We start from the raw sequence: 19,596 nt of genomic DNA on the forward strand, positions 1-19,596 counted from the left end.
TGTAAAGTCTCTAATTTGGGTTTGCCACAGTTCGTGTTCCACAATAACGTAACTACCGAACAGATGCAATTCATCCTCCGGTCTGCAGGGGCAGTCTTCTTAAATTTAAACGCTCCCGGGAACAGAGTTCTGTGCGGGGCGTGCGCCGTGCACGTAAATAAAGCAGCATGGCGACGTGAACACAGTGTTTATATCAATTTGACAGGATGCTGTGTTTACGTTGACACACGAGCTTGCTGCTGTAGATCGCTTGTGGTGACGGAAGGACAAGATGGAGCCAGTGAGGAGATGTTTGACCGAGTTTTCTCTGGAGGCTCACGGTGAGAATAGCTGAAAAATACTTTAAAATCACAATCAGCTGCCAAAGCAGTCAGCACAGCTACACAGCTAAACACGTCTCTCTCTCTCTCTCTCTCCCCCACCCACCCCGTATAACAGAGAATACGCATATAAAAACTATGCGTTTAATAATCTTGAAGTTATAAAACATCAACATCCATTACAATAACTTTTTTAAGCTATTCTCAATTTCCGTTAAAAGTCAGTTTGTTTGATGTATCTTGGTATAGAAACAGTTCCCCAGAATGTATCATCCTATGTTTGGTATCTTTGGAAACACTGGGCGTTTCATTATGATCTAAAATCTTTATGAAGAAGGAACCATCGATGTTTACGTAGGAACTCAATAAATACTGTAATTATAAGAACGTTTTTTGTATAGCACTGTAAAAACAATAATTTGCCAAGTGCTTTGATTGACAAGCCAAACACGAACGTGGCAATTCATAGTATAAAACATTGAAGTATTGTAAATATAGATCAAAACAAATAAGAGCACACAGAGCTTTCCAGTGTGTTGTTGGGGTTATTGATGGCTGCCATGTAGGCATTAAAGCTCCAGGTGAGCCAGGTGTTCGGCGCTATTGCAACTGGAAAGTCTTTGCATCAGTACAGCTGCACGCTGTGTGCGATCACCGGGGAAACTTCCTTCCTTACCATCCACTTACTGACAGATAAGTCATATCAGTGGTAGATTGGTTTTTATAACTGTGCTAATTTTAATGAAATTATTTTATTATATTTATTATTTTTTATTTCCTTAGATAGATTGCTAGCACTGCCCATTTGAGAAGATGGCCTGAGGCAACACAACACAACAACTATTATGACAAACCAAATTCAAAAACTCCACACCAACTTGCATTTCAAAATGACTTTGCCATTCACTCCCCTCTGGCCTGTGTCCACCATTCTGGATCGTTTCAACAGGCGCTCCGCTACTTTACTCTTTGATCAAACTAAGGTATCATAGTAGACAGCATCTAAGAAGTAAAGACACTGGACAGACTTTGTGTCAGGGTCGCAGCTTCTGACTTCAAATGCAGACCAAGTAGATGCTCACTAGGGTTTGGAAGTGACCCAAACAGAGATACTGTTGGAGGGGATTTTTTTTGGAATACCAATTCAATCCTAACACAATTTGTTATTAGATATTTTACTGAATACTTTTCACTTGAAAATAATTTTGCACCACCAGCATTACCCAGTGAAATAAGAAGACTTTGATTAAACCCACTGAACGCGTTGTACTTTTTCACAGTCACAGTTCTTCAAGCCTCATTGGTAAAACTAGGCTTACAGCGAAGCAATTTGACTTTGTTATTAAAAGGAATTCTAGGATGTTGCCCTGTAACCAATCCTTTTTCTAAGCGTCAACACTTATATAGAATAGAGATAGAAGTATTTCTGGTCGTTAAACTTGATGAACGTTAAAAAACGTTAAGTCCTACCATAGAAAGGAAAACCCTTATCGCTCTGCATAACAAAGCCCTCCAAAAAAGTTTGATTGCAGTCATGTTTGAAACACAAGCAGCTGCGCCTCAGCCCTTCTTGGTACCATTAGTCATGGTAGTAACCATGTGGAACAAATTCGCACAACTCTGGCGAGTTTGACAGTGATCAAAGTCATTTTCACCAATGAGAACTGTGACCCACATTTTCTGTGTCTTCTTGGTTTGCTCAGTATTCCAAGCTGGCATGATGCAGCTAATTGCATAATTAACAACATTATTGCCACAATTAAGTTTTGATCAAATAGGATTTTTGGTAATCAGTAAATGGGAAACCCAGAACCGCAAGATGGAAACGTTTCTTTGGAGAGCTAACAGCCAAATACTTAACAAGTAATGAAAGCAATTTTGAGCAGAAACGACTATGTGTTCAAATAAAATGACCCAAATCTTACATCCTGATGGTGCTGTAGCTGATTGCTCTCCTGCCCATTTTGCGACCCTCCTGACTAACATCCAGTTAGAGACTTCAGTACCTGCTCTTCACTTTGTAAGATAAGTTTTAATGGTTGTGCCAACACAATTGCTCCCATCCCTGCGTACATTTCTGGGCGTTTTGTTGAGGCTAGAAATGGGAAAATGCACAGGGATTTCATCCGGAATGTCTGGCTAGTGTTAAGGTTGTTTTGAGTTCCATTTTTTTGTTTTCAGACTTGTACCTGAACCAATCAGTGCCTCACCTGGAGGGGCCGCCTGACCCGCTGCAGTTCTACCGTGACTGGATTGGTTCAAATAAGCCCTGCATTATCCACAATGCCTTCAATCACTGGCCTGCTCTGTCCAGGTGGACACCGGCGTACCTGAGGTCGGGAACAATTTTGTAAATGTTTCTATTGTTGTGTTTGTTATCTAATGGTTTTATCATCATCATTACTGTATTTATGTTGTGTTTATGGTTCCTGATTTCTTCCCTCTAGGGAGAAGGTGGGGTCAAAGGTCATCAGTGTGGCAGTGACCCCCAATGGCTATGCGGATGCTGTGCACAGGGACCGCTTTGTGATGCCGGAGGAACGTCAAATGAGTTTTTCCTCTGTGCTAGATGTGATCGAGGGGAAGGTAAACAAATGAAACAAAAAGAAAGGATGACGACAAATGACACACAGACATGTGAGAACATCTGTTTGTAGGGGACAGTACCACCACTTTTACCAGTGTTGATCAATAAGTAATGAACGTATCATGCTATTTCATCATCATCTCTCTTCTTCCATCCGTCTGTCTAACTTTCTCTCTGCCTCCCTTGTGAGTTCTTTCTGGCTAAGAACATGTTTTATTCTCCCTCCCTATTGCTTCCAGTTGCCCAGTGCTGCACGGCCTCTCTGTGGAGTATGGGTTATGAGTTTTATTTAAGGGAAGAGTCCCCGTTTGTCATTGTCCTTTCCCCAGTCTGTCAGACTCTAAAGATTAATAGGCATCTTGGAAAAGGATCTGAAAATCTACACCAGGATCAGTTTCAGCCAGGATCAGTTGCAGCCAGCATCCTGTGTCCATGCTATTCCCCTATTACATTACTTTTCCATGACCGCAGTTCCATGACTACAAAGTAAATAGTGGCAACAATTTAATCTTATTTCCATGCTTTAGTAAGCCTTGAGACTTGCCTGTCTTGGCTTGGTCACTTGGCTTTCAGCTCTGTTTACAAACGTCTGTTCTTCTTTTTGCATTTTTCAGAATTGTAAACAATTCACTTTGTGTGTGTTTTTCAGGTGGAGAAGCAAGGAGTGTTTTACATTCAGAAGCAGTGCTCCAACTTGTTGGACGAGCTGCCTGAGCTGACAGCAGATGTTGAGCCACATGTCTCCTGGATGAGCACGGCGCTTGGTGAGTCCAGCCTGAGAAATGCTCTTAGCATCTCTGAGTTCACTGATTGTGATGTAAGCTTGATGGAAGTGAGGGCGGAGCAACAATGTTGCTATTATTCTTATTGGTCATTTTAAATCACTCATCAATATTCAAAAATGATGAGTGAGTTCCACCAATAACTTATTGTCGAACCGTAAGGATGTTCATTAGAGGCTGAACGGTTATTTAGTCTCCTGGGGAGGGATGAAAGAACAGCATTGTAGTGATAAGTGGTGTCCTATATCTTTGCAAAGATACCTCGATGACCACAGTGGAAAGGTATGGTATGGTAACTGTAGAAGGAGAGTACCTTTTTTACTCTTTTAAACCATCTGTCTTCCCTACCCTTCCCAACTGCTGGATGGACTTGAAGGACGGTCCCTTGTTGTTCAAGTTTAGGCGTCTGTACTATGAAGGAAGCTCAACTGAGACTCAGCCTCCAACAAACAGCTTTTATAGCAGAAAAGAAAACCCCAACTGCTGTCATCGTCCACACCTGGCCACAGCTTATTTAATGAAGATTGTCACGAACAACCAGGAGGACTAATCAGGAGTATCAATGACCCTGATTAGGAATAATTGTGTCAGAGGAAAAACTAGATTAGATTAGATTCAACTTTATTGTCATTGCATGTTACAGGTACAAGCAACGAAATGCAGATGGCCTCTAACCACAAGTGCACAAGAGATAATTAAATACTGTGTTACATTGATTAAATATATGATACAGAGGGGTATTTACAGCAGAGGGTTTATACAGTAGTGCAAAGAAGGCTTACATGAATGATTTTACAGTATATACAGTATGATTTTACAGTATGTGCAGTAAAGAAGAAAGAATCCCAACTGGGCCAGGACAATGTCAGGTATTCTTCTCGACACAGTTAAAAACTCAAAGTTTAAAACCTAAAGGAGCCAGAAAAATGCTTCATTAGCAGAATCGACGTACAAAGTATAAGAATTTATTGCCAAAAATAGCAACAAAAAATTAGCAGGATTCACAAACCTTTTTTGGATGTTTGTGGTTCCTTCTAAATGCCTGCCCCAGGAGACCGTCTAGCCTTGGCCTGCCACCTCATATCAACTAATTATCCCATCATGATTTTACGTGAGAGCGTAATCAGCACACAAGAGTCACAGCTATTATGGTTATCAAGTTTAATATAGGCCTCGGTCAGTCTTAACACTACATCAGGGGTCGGGAACCTATGGCTCTTTCGATGAAGGCATATGGCTCGCAGACAGTTCTGAGCTGACATCGTTTAACACGATCAACAAGTAATAAATAAATATACTGTGATTTGAATCCCCCCGTCAGACCGGCTGATCCCAGCGCAAACTGTGAAGCGCACCAATTTAATCATATATATGGCTCACAAGGAAATACATTTAGAAATATTTGGCTTCCAGTTGAAAAGGTTCCTGACCCCTGCACCACATGCAGAGCAAAAGTGAAAAACAACACATAGAATGGTGGCATCTTATACACTTCTAGAGTCTAACATATGGTATCACTTAACTTCCAGAGACAAAGAGGAGAGGAGACCTGCATATAGGTACATATATTGTCAGACACACAGACTCTTATTAAGTCACTTGGTGTCTAAAAAGGCTACGTAACATCTTCTGTTTCACCCGATATTTATAGAACTTTGAACTTTATGTTTTGGGATGGGGAGTGTCCACACTTGACAATGTTGACAGTAACTTTGCACATCAAGGTTTTCTTGACAAGTGTCAAAAATCACAAAAACAAAACAAATAGGAAAGCATTACAGTAGGCTAGCAATACAGAAGTCGATGTGGCATGTGACCAGAGTGTGAACGAGAATGGCATTGCTGAAAGGTGTAAGTGATGGATGAAGACAATTATTATAGCATTTTTTTTAAATATGTGGACCGGTTAACAATGTCGTTGAAGGCTTCCAAAGGCTGTGTTGTTTAGGATGACACCCTAACCCAGTGGTTCTAGAGGTATTTCGGGACTCTTGGGCCTAGTTGTTTTTTATCTGCGCTGTTTCACAGTTTGTTAGTTTAGCATTACAAGCCCAGTTGTGAGGGATTTAACTGATTATTGTTATTGACAACTTATTCGTATCGTAGCAGGAGAATGAGCGTTTACCTGCTGCTAGGTTACTTCCTGGAGCTAAAACAATATACTGACTGGAACTGGAATTTCTGGTACAGTTAGAATCAACAGTTCAGTCCTGTGGTACCCAGTCAAACATCACAGGAACATCCCCGACTCATGAATTAAACCATTGCGTTTGCCACATGTGAGGTATGTTTGAATGACAGAAAGCCATCACTTTATCAAATGAATGATGGTAGCTTGCAAACAATTATGAGCTGACAAGTTAGTCTTTGAAACTACTTTTCATACTGCTGGAACACACAGTAGTGCGAGGCTGCATGCCATGTTCTTTTGCTGCACACACACAGACACACTTGCTGTCAGTGGCAGCAGACTGGATGTGGGGCCCCCTGGGGGCTTTTGGACACTTCACATAGCAGATCATAGGTCTAAGGTGGTTTGAACAGTTTTGTAATTATCTCCTGTTTTGGGCCTCATCCAAATGCTTGCCTTGCCTCGTCTAACACTAAGCCTCTGGCAGCTCCCATCACTTTCCAAAAACTTGGAACAACTGAATTATGGCATCAACAACCTGATCAAGCTGCTGCTGCAAGCAATTTGTGTTCCACCTGTGTGTGAATTCATGTTCCAGGACCCATCTTGTTTTTTTTACAAACATATTTTTGAACCAGAGAGGCATGCTTATATCCGCAACCACTTGGAATCAGTAGATAAGAGCCTCCTTAATCCATTTCAGTTATCAGATATTCATACATTTGGTACGCAATTTTCAATAGATAGTTCAGTGTAGCAATTATATTTTTGTCATGTCCAATATGTGTGCTGATTGAATTGATCTTATTTCGATATTTTATTATTTTGCTGTTGAATTGAACAGATTTTGGTGTTCTTCTTGAAAAATGTGTGTATTGATAACAATTTAAGATAAAACTTAATTAGCCCAAGGGAAATGACTGTGTAACACTTACAATACAGTAGAGAATGAAATGAAAGAATCACTTCTGTGCAAAAAACATGCAAGAATGCATGCAAAATAATACAAGTACACACAACAAGGGGTACAAAGCACATACAATAGGGGTACACAGTACATAAGGAGTACAAAGGGTAGAAAGTGCATCTGGCTGGGGAAGTGAGATGTATTTACAATTCATACAACTTGTACAGCATACACATGTGATATATATGATATACAGCGATGTGTTGTGCGATATGCTGTAAAGCGATAAATGTTAGCGGTGGGGTGTCACAGATGGGGGCATAGACCTTAGATCCCATGTCTCCACTGTCCATCCCTCGACCCGAGGTAGACTTGTTAGTCGATGGCCACAGGAAGAAAGGATTTCCTGTGGTGTTCAGTGGTACACCCGGGAGGAATGAGTGTGTTGCTGAAGGTGCCTCATACAGAAGCACCTTCAGCAACACACTCACCGAACACTTATATATACTTCTGTATATATGTATGTATATATGTATATATATGTATCTATCTATGAATATGAATTTAAGATTAATTGGATTAATGGATATTAATGGGTATTAATGGATATTCCTAGACACACACTGGTGGTGCATGATAACTGTACTTTTTTACCTTGATTACCAGCCATCAAATATAATCATGGTGTTGCCCCAAACAAAATTAAAGCTGTCTTACAAAGCCATGATTCTTTCCTTTTTTCAGGGAAGTTACCGGATGCAGTTAACTTCTGGTTGGGAGAGGCGAATGCCATCACTTCGTGTATGTAACCTCTTCATCACACCATCTTTAAGTGCTGTTTGGTTAATTTTACTCTCTATTTACTGTGTTTATGTGTATCGTGTATTTCTGTTTCAGTGCATAAGGACCACTATGAAAATTTGTATTGTGTGATTTCTGGAGAGAAACACTTCATCCTGCTGCCACCCACAGATCGACCCTTCATCCCCTACGGTAATGTAGTGGCAGTCTGTTACTAAATTCAGCGCATCAAGAAGCACACTCTGTGTCTCGAAGATTCTCTTAGGGCTTTTCCCAGACTGAGCAGCGAGCAAGAAGTTGCCCAGTAGTTTTATACACTACATAGATAAGACAAGACAAGGCAGACAAGGCTGTATCTGCTCAAGACAGACAAATCACTTAGTGCTGAGATAGATATGATGAATATTCAATCTGGTTAGAGTGACACAAACGCTTAAAGATTGACCTGGTTAACCTGGTGACCAGTCAGTATTTCATGATATACTAGATACAGCTATCAAATGGTCACAAAACAGTCACAACCAAGTCAGATGCCTTCTTCCAGTAGAAACATGGGGTTTTTCCAATGACGGTAACCATAGCAACCTCTCCCTATTTCTTACAGCTATCTTAACAGCCACCGTGCATTCCCTATAGTGACCACATAAACCACCTATCTTCTTCAATGGCCCTAGCAGTTGTCCTCCATTTCTCATGGCAGCAACAGCAATCCCCTTATAGATAGAAATCATATTGTAGCCCCTGGCAAACACTCTCCTTTTACAGTTACCATACCATACCTTTCCACTGTGGTCATCGAGTGGTCATCCAGTATCGCAACAATGCATATTTCCCGCCTCTCTCTGCTCTACACACATGTAGTGAACCTCCCAGATTGTGGTTCACTAAATGCACAAGATTTGGCTCAGGTGTGTGTTGAGCAACGAGAGATTGGACATATACAGAGCTGTGGTTCTCCAGGACCAAAATTACTACCATGGTAACACTTTATAGCTGATCGAAAGCTAAAAAAAATGTAACTGTATGCTGCAAAAGGTCAGATATGTGTCCCTTTCTCTTTCAGGTCTGTATCAATCAGCCGTTTACACTCAGAGCGATGGTGGGGATTTTGAAGTCATTGATCAGAGTGACACTGAAAAGGTGCGTTCAGGTGTATAGCAATTTCAGCTCATTCATTTATGTTTTAAAACACTGACGATTACTGTGGATCCAATAGGTCCCGTGGATCCCTCTGGACCCTCTGGATCCGGATCTGGAACGTTACCCATCGTACCGGCAAGCACAACCTTTGCACTGCACTGTAAAGGCAGGAGAGATGCTGTACCTACCGTCACTGTGGTTCCACCACGTTCGGCAGTCACACGGCTGCATTGCAGGTACATGACGGAGAGAAAAGAAAACATTCTGTAGTTATTTTAGTCTATCGTAGTGACTTTGCTAGTGGGACAATGTACAGGTTGTCCTGAACTGTTGCTCGTGCTGAGTTCCTTGTACATCAGGTTTAGATAAAAAAAAAAAAAAGGCCACCATTAAGACAAATCTCCCATTAATCTGGCAAAGAAATTCCTGGATCACCCATAATATTTAATGGGTTCTTCCATGGATCATACTTAAAGTGACCACCAAGTTTCATCACTGGTTATAATAACTTTGAGTAATCCTAGTGAAAACAGACCAACCAACAAAAACACAACTTCATTGGTAAAAGTAATTATAATTTAGGTGAGAAGTAGGGAATCTGTCAACGGCCAAGCTGCCTGGAATAAATGACACTAGGGAGGCAGAGGGAGTTTGTGCTTTTTGTATCTCTGGTAAATGAAAACACTGTGTTTGGAACATTTGTGATATTTATATTTATCAAATTGCATTCACAAATTGCCGTCAAATGGTCTCCCAGGATGTTTATGGCTTGTAGGCTAGACATCCCACATCCATTGAATATTATATACTGTATATAATTACAATGATATATGTTTTGCATTTCTGCTATAGTGAATTTCTGGTATGACATGGAGTACGACATCAAGTACAACTACTTCCAGCTGCTGGAGGCGCTGTCTGGGGCCACAGAGTCAGAGTGACAACCCAGGAAGTGATGTCATATTGCAGAACATTTCAGTTGGATACTGACTCCACACTTCTGTGAGCTGAGGCATGAGGCAGACTCAAGGAAGATTGGACTTTATGACACAAGTGCAGAATATGGACAGTTTTCATCCAAATGAGATGCAGTGAAGTATTTGAGAAACATTTGACCAACATTTTTTGGCACATGACAAGGAGCTGTCAAAAATGGTGAACAAAGGCCATGTGCTGTCCAATGGATGTTTTAAACCAGCAAATAATAATACCACAATGAGATACAGCTGTTGATTTGCTGATTGATGATAGCTGATGGCCAAGAGAGACTTTTTCTATTCTTTATTGACATAATGGGGTAATGAATTGATCAGCTATATCCATCAGCAAACAGCTGTATCTTATTGTGCATGACACACAAGCAAGTATAAGGCCTTCTGCATTTAGCCCATACTATATATAGGTTTCTCACTTGAAGCATTTGCAACATGCAAGTATGAACAATTAACTAGCTGAACAACAGATATGCTCTCCTGTGAGCCCCTAAGGCTCTTTATTTAACACGGTGGTGTGTAGACTACCAAAACCTCCTCTCTCTGTCATGGGCGCAGTCGTCGTCAATAGCGTCAATTTGATATGCTGCCCCTGCCAAGCTGGTGCTGATTAACTTGTGATCGCTTTTTAGAAAGACATTCATTCTCAATGGCTTTCTCACCTCCCGCAGAGTAGACTTTTTATTGATGCCCAAAACCTGGCTGCACGTCATTGAAATTGGTCCTTTTGTAGAATAATGACTGACAACTCGCCTAGACCCTCAGGGCACAGCGAGGGTCTAGCAGTTGTTTTTGAATAACAACTGTTATCGTTTAACCTTGGACTCCACCTTTGAAGTGCAGGTAATTAAGGGGCAATGGTTGATCTTTTAATCAGTAATTTATCGCCTGCCTAAGTCCCATATTAACTTCTCAATTTGCGGACTTCCTCTCACAGCTCATGCTAAATTGAGATATTGTGTTGGTTCTTGGTCATTTTTATATACATGTCTGCCATCCGTCTAAACCTCTTAATTTGTGAGTTTTACCCATTTGATTGAACCTTTTAATCCACTTGGTTCAATCTTTTAATTCAATCTTTAATTTAATCTTAATCTCAAATTCTTAATGAGAGAAGTGATTCCACGTTTTGGAATACCCTCAGAAATCAGTTCAGATAATGGATCACCATTTGTGCAAAACATAGGGAGAGGAATCTTACAACAGTTAAGAATCAAACAAAGGTTGGGATGTGCAATATCAAGGTATTGTGGAAAGAGTGAACAGTAGTCTTAGAGCCAAACTCAATAAAATCTGTGAGCACGAAGCTGAATTGGGTAGATGCTTTACAGCTTGCACTAATGAGTTATCGCATGCAAACTGAGAGAAGCACGTATTTAACCCTGCATGAGATGCTAACAGGTCGACCCATACCAGCACCGCATTTGAGAGGACCTTTTAAGGCAGTGGTCTCCAACACGTCGCTCACGAGTTACCGAGCTGGTGCCCTTACATGCCTACATTTGTAGTCTAACCACCTCATTTAGTGTTTTTAAGTTCTTCTTTCTTGTTCAGTGAGAGAAATCTAGTCTCTGCTGGGCTTTCACAAGTGCATCGAAGTCAGGTTGAATGTCTGAGGTGGAGATGCGCAGCACAGCTGACAGATGATCATCAGTGAGAGAGGATCTATACTGGGATTTCGTAAACTTCATCAATGAAAATGTTTGTTGTAGGTAGAGCTCTATATAGGACTGCAGGTCAATGAGTTCCAGCTGAACATCACTGGGTGCATTATCCACACTGCAGGTAAAGGGAGAGGAAATCATGTGCATTTCATCCTCGATTGTTCTGAGATCTTCAAATCGCCTTGAAAACTCACCATGCAATGCTCCTAACATGGATGAGTATCTGCGGAGGTGATTGGCTGATGGTGTGACTTCTTTCAGGGTTTGCATGTGAGAGTGTTCCTCTCCAGTTGGCTTAAAATAAACTGCATCTTTCTCATGAAAGCCTTCACCAGGCTGTGCATTTCATGATCAAAAAGGCCCTTGCCTTGCAGTTTGGTGTTAAGTTCATTCATCAGTGCAGTCACATCAACAGCAAATGCAAAATCTGCCATCCAGTCCTCATCTGAGAGCTCTGGGATGTCTTTGCCTTTCTTCTCACAAAACTCTCGAATCTCTGCTTTCAGGTCCCAAACTCTTTTTAGCACTTTGCCCAGGCTGAGCCATCTGACAGCTGTGTGGTAGCCGATGTCACTATGCTCAGTGTCATGCTCCTCCAAAAGTGCAACAAACTGTCTGTGATTTAATGCCCGTGCCCTGATGAAGTTTACTATTTTAGTAACGACATCAATAACATGCTTAATTTTTAGCACTGACTTGCACAACACATGTTGGTGTATAATACAATGGAAAAATACAAATTTCTGATCTGTGTCGATTTCGGTCACTTTATCATGCATATGTTTCAAAAGTCCGGTATTTTTTTTTTCCCTCGGAGTCCAAAGTCTTCTCCATAACACGAAAATATAGCTCGGGCTGAGCTAGCCGTTGTTGTGTCCTCCGGCTCATGCAAACCCTAGCCGAGTTTCCACAGTTAAGCCGGTAGTGGTGAACCACCAATACATCTGTCCACTATGGACTCACCCGTCGTCCCTCTCCCTCCATTCAGACTTCTCATCCCCTAAACCGCAAACACATCTCTCCTCTCTCTTCCCGCACCTCCTTCTTCTACCTCTGACCTCCTCTCCCCTCCTTTCCTGCACTTTCTTACGTTACCCCTTTTCAAAATATAAAAAAACTGAATAAAATTACAAATACACATGGAAAAATACACCAAATTCCCATAGGGCTACATATACTACTTTCATGAGGAAGTGTGTGTGGGTTTCTCATTTGCGGTGCGAGTGCGTCTGTCTTGCACATGGCCACTTTTCCCTGGACTTTCCGACAGGTTACGAACAGAGAAGGTATAGGAACGCCATAAGAGTGAACTTTAAGAGGATTCAGTCCAGCAGACACCAGACAGGTGGGAATTATTAGCAAAATTATTAGCACTGCATACGGGACTAATAAAGTCTCATCAGCATAACAAACAAAGTACCTTGGAATGTGAAGGGAAATTGTGAGTGATATGTGGACAGACAAATGTAAGATATGAAAGGTATTGTTTTAGTTATATAGTAAAATAAGTCAAAACATTGCTTTGTTTTCTATGAGATTAATATGCTGTGAATTTATTAGTGTGAGCTTGACACTGAAAATGTATACAGAAAAAAACTCATGTTGCTGAATTGAAGTGCTTTTTATACAAAATGTAAGTGTTGAGTGTTAGATATCAATCAACATTTTGTAAATGTTCACACTAAAGACGCTCATTCAGCTGGTTTGGGTGGAGAATCAGCCATGTGAATAAATGTTACCAATTATGTAAAACACGAGTAGCTCTCGGACACTTTTATTTGGTCAAATTATTGCTCAGAAGAAAAAAGGTTGGAGACCCCTGCTTTAAGGGACCTCCGCTTGAGCAGTTGCAAATGGAGTTGAAGGAATATATGACGCAATTAACTGCCATACATAAAGTCATATATTTACAGGAAAAAGGGGTTCCTGATTATAGTTTAGTAGCAGAGAGCCCAGTGGTGCCAGTGGACCAGGTCTACATAAAGGTCTTCCAGAGAAAGTGGAACAAGCCAATATGAGAGGGGCTGCACACAGTGGTCTGGGCAACGGCAACTACCGTCCAGGTGGAAGGAAGTGCTACATGGTCCCATCTGAACCACTGCACCAAGGCCTGACCAGCAGCAACAGATTGCAGTAAATCAGGAATGCAAAGAACAATGTGATCTGATCAACTTGCTGAAAATAATGACTTGGGGATAGTGACGGGGATCCTCCTCCAGGAACCTTCCACATCCACTATTGTGGATAGTGAAAGGAAAACCAACCCTGGAGGAACAAGTGTCAGAGAGGTCTGAGTTGAGGACAAAGGACCTGAAAGGTGTCATTCAGACACCGATCCACCCGGAATGAAGCCAAAAGACATGAATCGGATGAGTATGATGCAACTATGAACCCGTCTAACATTGCGTTAGACCAAAATCCAACCCATGATTTAAGAGATAAGACAGACTGAAAAATTACCTGCATTGACGTTAAGTAGAAAGAATAAAATCTTTCAATTTCAATTTCAAATTCAACTAATTTCATTTGAACCTCAATTGCAGAATAGTGTTGTATCTCAGCCATCTAGCTGTTGAGAAATGTGGGGATTTTGGCAAAGCAAAATTATTAGCACTGCATACAGTCAAATCATAACAAACAACGTACCTTGGTGCCATCATGGCTTTCTCAGTAGCTGCTACAGCGCTGAGATAGCACTGAGTCAAGTCTTGAAGAAAAATAGGCAACCGGTCTCTGTTGTCCCCATGTTCTTGCATCAAAACTGAAGTCAATAGTCTGTGAATGGCCTGCTACAGTCTAAGAAGTCCAGGGTAGGAGAAGATTGCAGTGCTAGTTTCCAATCAACAATGCTTTTTCTGCTTCAGATGTACAATTGACCTTATCTCTTAAAGTGAGGCCTTTTCCATGAGCCGTTGCTGCTAATGGTACCTCGGTTTCAGCATTATTTGAGATCAGTTCCAAACAATATGATGTTTGGGGGGGGGGGCGCGGCACGGGATCGAAAGAGGAGCGATATGAATAAGTACCGCCTCAGGTAAATGAATGAGGTGATACTTCTTTGTCCTGCTGCAGGAGAATGGTGCAATGAATGAGGCGATACTTCTTCGTCTCGCTGCAGGAGAATGGTGCAATCAACATAATAAGAGCGCAAAAAACAGAGTAAATCTAAAATAAGAATATACTTTACTGTACTTTACAAAAATGTAACTGAATGGGTCAGAGTGCAAAGATAAGTAGAGTAAACCAAAATGTGCAAGATGCAAACTGTGCAAGATACTAAGTGTGCAAGTTACAAAGTACAAAATGTGCAGGATACAGATAGTTCTGATTGTTTGGTCAGTGGAAAACCCGGGCCTTGTTAATGAGTCCCAATGCACAGGGGAAGAAGCTGTTTGTGTGGCGCGAGGTTTTGCTACTAATGGACCTCAGCCTTCTGCCAAAGGTGATGGTTTCAAACAGTTTGTGTCTGAGGTGGGAGGGGTCGGCTGCAATCTTGCCTTCCCGCCTCGGGATCCAGGAGGGACGGCAGGTTGCAGCCCATCACCTCTGCGCAGCGGATGATACGCCACTTGGCAGTGGCTGCAGCGAACCAGATGGTGATGGAGGTGAGGATGGACTCAATGATGGCAGAGTAGAAGTGGACCATCATTCATCATCAACTCATCAGCGCAGAGTCCGGCGTTAATCCACCGAGCCAGGTCTCCGTGAAGCACAAAACTGAAGATGCAGAGAAGTCTCTGTTTCTCCCCATCAGTGGAGTTCATCAAGTTTATTGCACATTGGAGAGAGAGATCCCCTGAAGCGCCGTTAGAGACGAACAAGCGTGCCGGCTCGCTTACCTCTCCTTCGCCGTTTCACTGCGTGGACAACGGCTAGTGAACCCTTGACCAGAACGTCCAGTAATTCCACAGATGTGACAAGAAAAGTGGGAAACAAAATCAATGGAGTAGTTCCCCTGATGTTTAGGAGCTCCTCTCTGCTCGGAGAGGCCCTGAGAGCAGAATTTGACATAAAAATAACAAAAACAACAAAAAACTGAGGGCACCAACCCACCGAGGCAGCCATTCGTGGCGCCATCTTGGGTTTATGACTGTGTTTACTGTTTTGTACCTTTGTATAATACCACTGGAAGTTCCTATTGCATTCCTATTTCCTCTGAAGTAACTGAGTCTACCAAAAAGGTGATTTTCTTGACATCAGTTTTTATGTTTCATGTGAGGATTTGGCGTAGAGTTCAACAACTTTTTCTTTGCCTGTTTTCTGTGTAGACTCGAGTTGCTCAATCATTTGTTCTTGCACGCTCTGGACACTCATTCTCCTGCAGCGAGACCAAAAAGTATCGCCTCCTCTTCCGATCCCGAACTTTCAAATCAGTCTCTGTGTGCAACGAGATTTCAACTCTTTTTTCCTGGACGAAGAACAAAGAACGACATCTCCGGATCTTACCATTCAGTTGAAATCTCGTTTCAAGTTTCTGATTGTGTTTCTGATTGTGTTTCTGATTGTGTTTCTGATTGTGTTTCCTGTTCATAACATGTCGGTAGTAAGTAAAATCAATCAATAATAACTTTTTTTTTTACAGTATTGGCTGCAAAATATAGATTTATTACGTCAATAAACAATAATAGAAAAAAGGTCTCTGCCGGCCATCAGCTATCATCAGTCAGTAAACCACCAACAAATGTAATTTATTGTGCATGACACACATATATCAGGGCAAGGCAAATTTATGTATATAGCACATTTCATACACAGAGAGACTCAACGGCAGGCCTATTGCTTGCAGGCTTAAAACGCACATGTATTTCAAAGCACTTGGCCTTTGTTTACTGTTTTTGACAGCTTGTTTGACAACAAACTTCAGATCCAAGACACGCCTACTTCACCACCTTGTGGGTCTCATTTGAATGTAATCTGTCCACACCGCCCAAATGTCCACATTTCTCTGAGTCCAAGTCAGCACATTGAGATAAAGCCTTTGTGCTAAAATGATATTGTAAGGAGGTGGATGACCTCATGGTTCTATGCAAGTTCCTGGAGCGCGGGGAATGACATCATCATGGGATCTTGAACATATATCAACAGGAGCTGATGTAGAAGAAGAGGGAGCTATCAAGTGGCTTTGGATTGAGAGATAAGGTCTGTGGGTGAATGATGCTGGGATGCAAGTCGGGCTTTAACCAATCTGGCTGGGTTGCATGGCGCACACGCACACACACACACACACACACACACACACACACACACACACACACACACACACTTGTCACTTTATAAGGAACACCATACTGGTACTGGGTAGGACACACTTTGCTCTACAAATTGAAGATGAAGTCCAACAGATTTATTTTTCATGTTAGATTCCAGAGAGTGTTCTGTGTCCATATTTCATGAACATGTTTTAACAGACAAATGTAATCCACTCAAATTTTCTGCAACATTATTAGCTGACTAGATGGTGGGTTCTGATAAATTCCTGTCACTGAAATGTGTTTTTAATCTTAACATAACCAAACAAGGTTTATTTACACATTATTTATAAATAATAATAATAAAAATATGAGCTTTCAATACAACACAAGCAAATAGCTAGTCCAGGGAGAACAACAAGAGTAAAGAGTAATACTATATCTTATAGTATACAGAATGTGAACATTTCTGCAACATTCACATAGTTTGATCAAAAGCTCATAGTAAAGCAATGACAAGATTTCATGTTATTTTATGTTCTTTAGATACTGTGCTCTTTGTTGTGAAGTTCAGAGGTCACCGGAAGATTATGCCTAAGAAAGCCACGAAAGGGGCTGTTAACAATGAGGATAAACTCCTCCTTGCGCAGCAGAAAGCTGAGGCTGAGGAGGAGCTCAACAAAAAGAAGGAAGAAGTGCTCACACTTTTTGCAAAGGTGAAAATACATACACACACATTTTCACTGTGCGCGCGCACACACACACACACACACACACACACATTTTTGTCATCTTCCTTAACTTCCATTTTTCTTTCTGTAAACACAGGAGAAGCTGCAAAGGGAAAAACAAAACACCACCATCAACCTGCTGAAGTTAAAAGAAGCCTGGCGAACAATTCTTAGGCAGACACTTCATGCAGACCTCCACGATGACATCACAGTGTTCAGTGAGACCTTTGAAATGAGTCTCAAATCTATGGACAGTTTGATAAAGGTAAACACACACCTATTAAATATATGTTCACACGTATGTACATCCATTTGAATTGATTTGGTGAAGCCTTTCCTCATTCTTGTTTGTTACAGTGTTTGGTGCATGACCTGGAGGAGGCAGAGCTTTGGGAGGTGCAGGCGCAGGACTCTCACCTACACCATGTGGACTGTCTGCAGAGCCTGCAGGAGAAAAGACTGAGAATCCTTCTGCAACAGTGGGAGAGAGGACTGAGAGACGTGGACTTCACACTGGCCAAAGAGAGGTATGTATGCCTGTGCATGCCTGAGAGCCAGTAGAGCTACAAATGTATAATATCAATATATTGATATTTCAATATCTGCTCAATATCCATATGATATAGATATCATGTTTGCTTTGTTTTCAAAATAAAAAAGTAAGTGGCTTTTTTTTACAATTCAAATGATTCTTGCCCTTGGACACTTCCCCTAACCCTAACCTTCCTGACCTTAAATGAAAACCTTTTCAGCGCTTACCTTTGACCCTGCTTCTTCCCCCTGCCCCTTGCCTTCCTACCCCCTGTCTCTCCCATGAGAAAAATAATAATAATAATTAACTGACAGACTGACACAACGACCACCTCTCCCGCTTTTTGTCTGTCTCTCAGGCAGCAGATCTCAGCAGTGTCTGAACAGCAGTGTGCCAGTTTGGAAGACGTTACTTTTGAACTGCAGCGTCAGCAACACGAGGTGGAAGCTAATTTGCAGCATACGTATGATGACATCAGAGCAGCCTATCAGTGCGCTCATCAGGAACGGGTACTATGTTTCCTTTCTAGTGTTCTAGCAAAGGAAACTTTGCTAGAAGTTTCTCAACTCTCAATTCACTTCATTTCAATTTAGTTCAGGTCAATTCAATCCATTGTCATCACAATACAAAACACATTTTCCCAATGGGGGTTGAAGTGATTATCTTCCTCTGGGCAGATTTTAGAAATTCAGGACCAGCATGAGCACAACCTGGGGTTAACTGAGGTCCAAAACCGTGAGTGGACTTCCTTGGAGCAACCAAAGAAACCAAACCCCTTCCAGAATGTCAGCGAGGTGAAGGACTCAGATGTGAACAAGCTGCAGGTTAAAATTACATTACATTGACTCGCTTTTATCCAAAGCATTGCAAATATGAGGTTTCAATACAACACAACAGCGACATTCATCATAGACCTAGTAGAAAGAATGAATAAAGTCATGCAATGAAGGTTCTCCGCTGCTCCAGCAGAAGATGCAGATTGCTTCATCCTTTTTCCACCTAAAATGATCTTTCTGGTTTTTCCCCTGTTTCCTCAGGATGCCATTTCTCAGCTGAAGCAGACGCTGAACTGCGGCGACAGGGGAAGCGAGATGGCAGGAGCAGATCTGAGAGCTGCTAAAGATGAAGTGGCTCAAAAGACTCGCAAGCTTCAGGCAGAAATGACTCAATCTCACAAGGTGGCGAGGAAGCAGCTCACTGAGCTCACCATCCACAGCAGCGATGCCATCAAGAAACTGCAAGGAGACAACGCTGAGGTACAGCATCCTTCTGTCATACCACAGACACAACATCGAACATCTCAACATTTGCTTTGACTTGTGACAGTAGACTTTTCACTGTTTGTACAATCCAGGGAAGGAGGATTTTACGTCTTGCCAAAATGTGCAGCAAGCGGGAGAGTGAGCTGGAGAAAGTCCATCCATGTATTTCTTCTCTAACCACAGAGCATCAAAGCCATGATGGAGTCGCAGAGGAACGGACAATGGTACATATATATATACAGTATATATTACAATCATCATCACAATTCAGCTCTGAGTGAGTCCTCTTCGCTCACGGCTGGTATGTACAAATCCTTTCAGAAATGTACCAAGTATCCTAACCTTTGACTTAAGAGCCAGACATTAAGTAAGGAGTAATATATGCGTTTTATTTAAATAAGCATTGTTTTTTTAATGCTCACTGAGATTGCTCAAGTGTTCGGACAGCAATGACACTGACCCAAAGTCCCTGCCCTCAATGACCTCAATCAGCCAAAATCAAAGGCATGGTAATGGCATGTTTCTTTTGTTATAGTCCAGATTTCTAGACACTCACCT

General features: G+C 41.6%; 2 protein-coding genes across 2 annotated transcripts; one reads left to right on the plus strand and one right to left on the minus strand.

Annotated features, from left to right (window-relative positions):
• Positions 1-141: 141 nt before the first annotated feature.
• jmjd7 (jumonji domain containing 7) lies at positions 142-10,972 on the plus strand. The gene is made up of 9 exons (XM_076166003.1): positions 142-320; positions 2,502-2,655; positions 2,768-2,906; positions 3,557-3,671; positions 7,472-7,528; positions 7,625-7,720; positions 8,592-8,668; positions 8,745-8,904; positions 9,521-10,972. The coding sequence occupies exons 1-9, from the start codon at positions 272-274 to the stop codon at positions 9,607-9,609; spliced, it is 936 nt and encodes a 311-aa protein (XP_076022118.1). The 5' UTR covers positions 142-271; the 3' UTR covers positions 9,610-10,972.
• A 609-nt stretch (positions 10,973-11,581) lies between these two features.
• LOC143012734 (general transcription factor II-I repeat domain-containing protein 2B-like) lies at positions 11,582-12,308 on the minus strand. Its single transcript, XM_076166021.1, has 2 exons — positions 12,288-12,308; positions 11,582-12,184 (listed from the first exon to the last, which is right to left on the minus strand). The coding sequence occupies exons 1-2, from the start codon at positions 12,306-12,308 to the stop codon at positions 11,582-11,584; spliced, it is 624 nt and encodes a 207-aa protein (XP_076022136.1).
• Positions 12,309-19,596: the final 7,288 nt, after the last annotated feature.

Source organism: Genypterus blacodes, unplaced genomic scaffold (genome assembly GCF_046128005.1).
Source record: "Genypterus blacodes isolate CSIRO-AG114 ecotype Tasmania unplaced genomic scaffold, CSIRO-AGI_Gbla_v1 ptg000154l_1, whole genome shotgun sequence".
Lineage (NCBI taxonomy): Eukaryota > Metazoa > Chordata > Actinopteri > Ophidiiformes > Ophidiidae > Genypterus > Genypterus blacodes.

Bases quoted from the DNA above. Each gene is read 5' to 3' on its own strand.
- jmjd7 (XM_076166003.1), top strand. From the start codon at position 272: ATGGAGCCAGTGAGGAGATGTTTGACCGAGTTTTCTCTGGAGGCTCAC. The intron at 321-2,501 runs GTGAGAATAGCT...TTTTGTTTTCAG, and splicing joins GTTTTCTCTGGAGGCTCACG to ACTTGTACCTGAACCAATCA. The intron at 7,721-8,591 runs GTAATGTAGTGG...TTTCTCTTTCAG, and splicing joins TCGACCCTTCATCCCCTACG to GTCTGTATCAATCAGCCGTT.
- LOC143012734 (XM_076166021.1), bottom strand. From the start codon at position 12,308: ATGGAGGGAGAGGGACGACGG. The intron at 12,185-12,287 runs GTGAGTCCATAG...AACAACGGCTAG, and splicing joins TGGAGGGAGAGGGACGACGG to CTCAGCCCGAGCTATATTTT.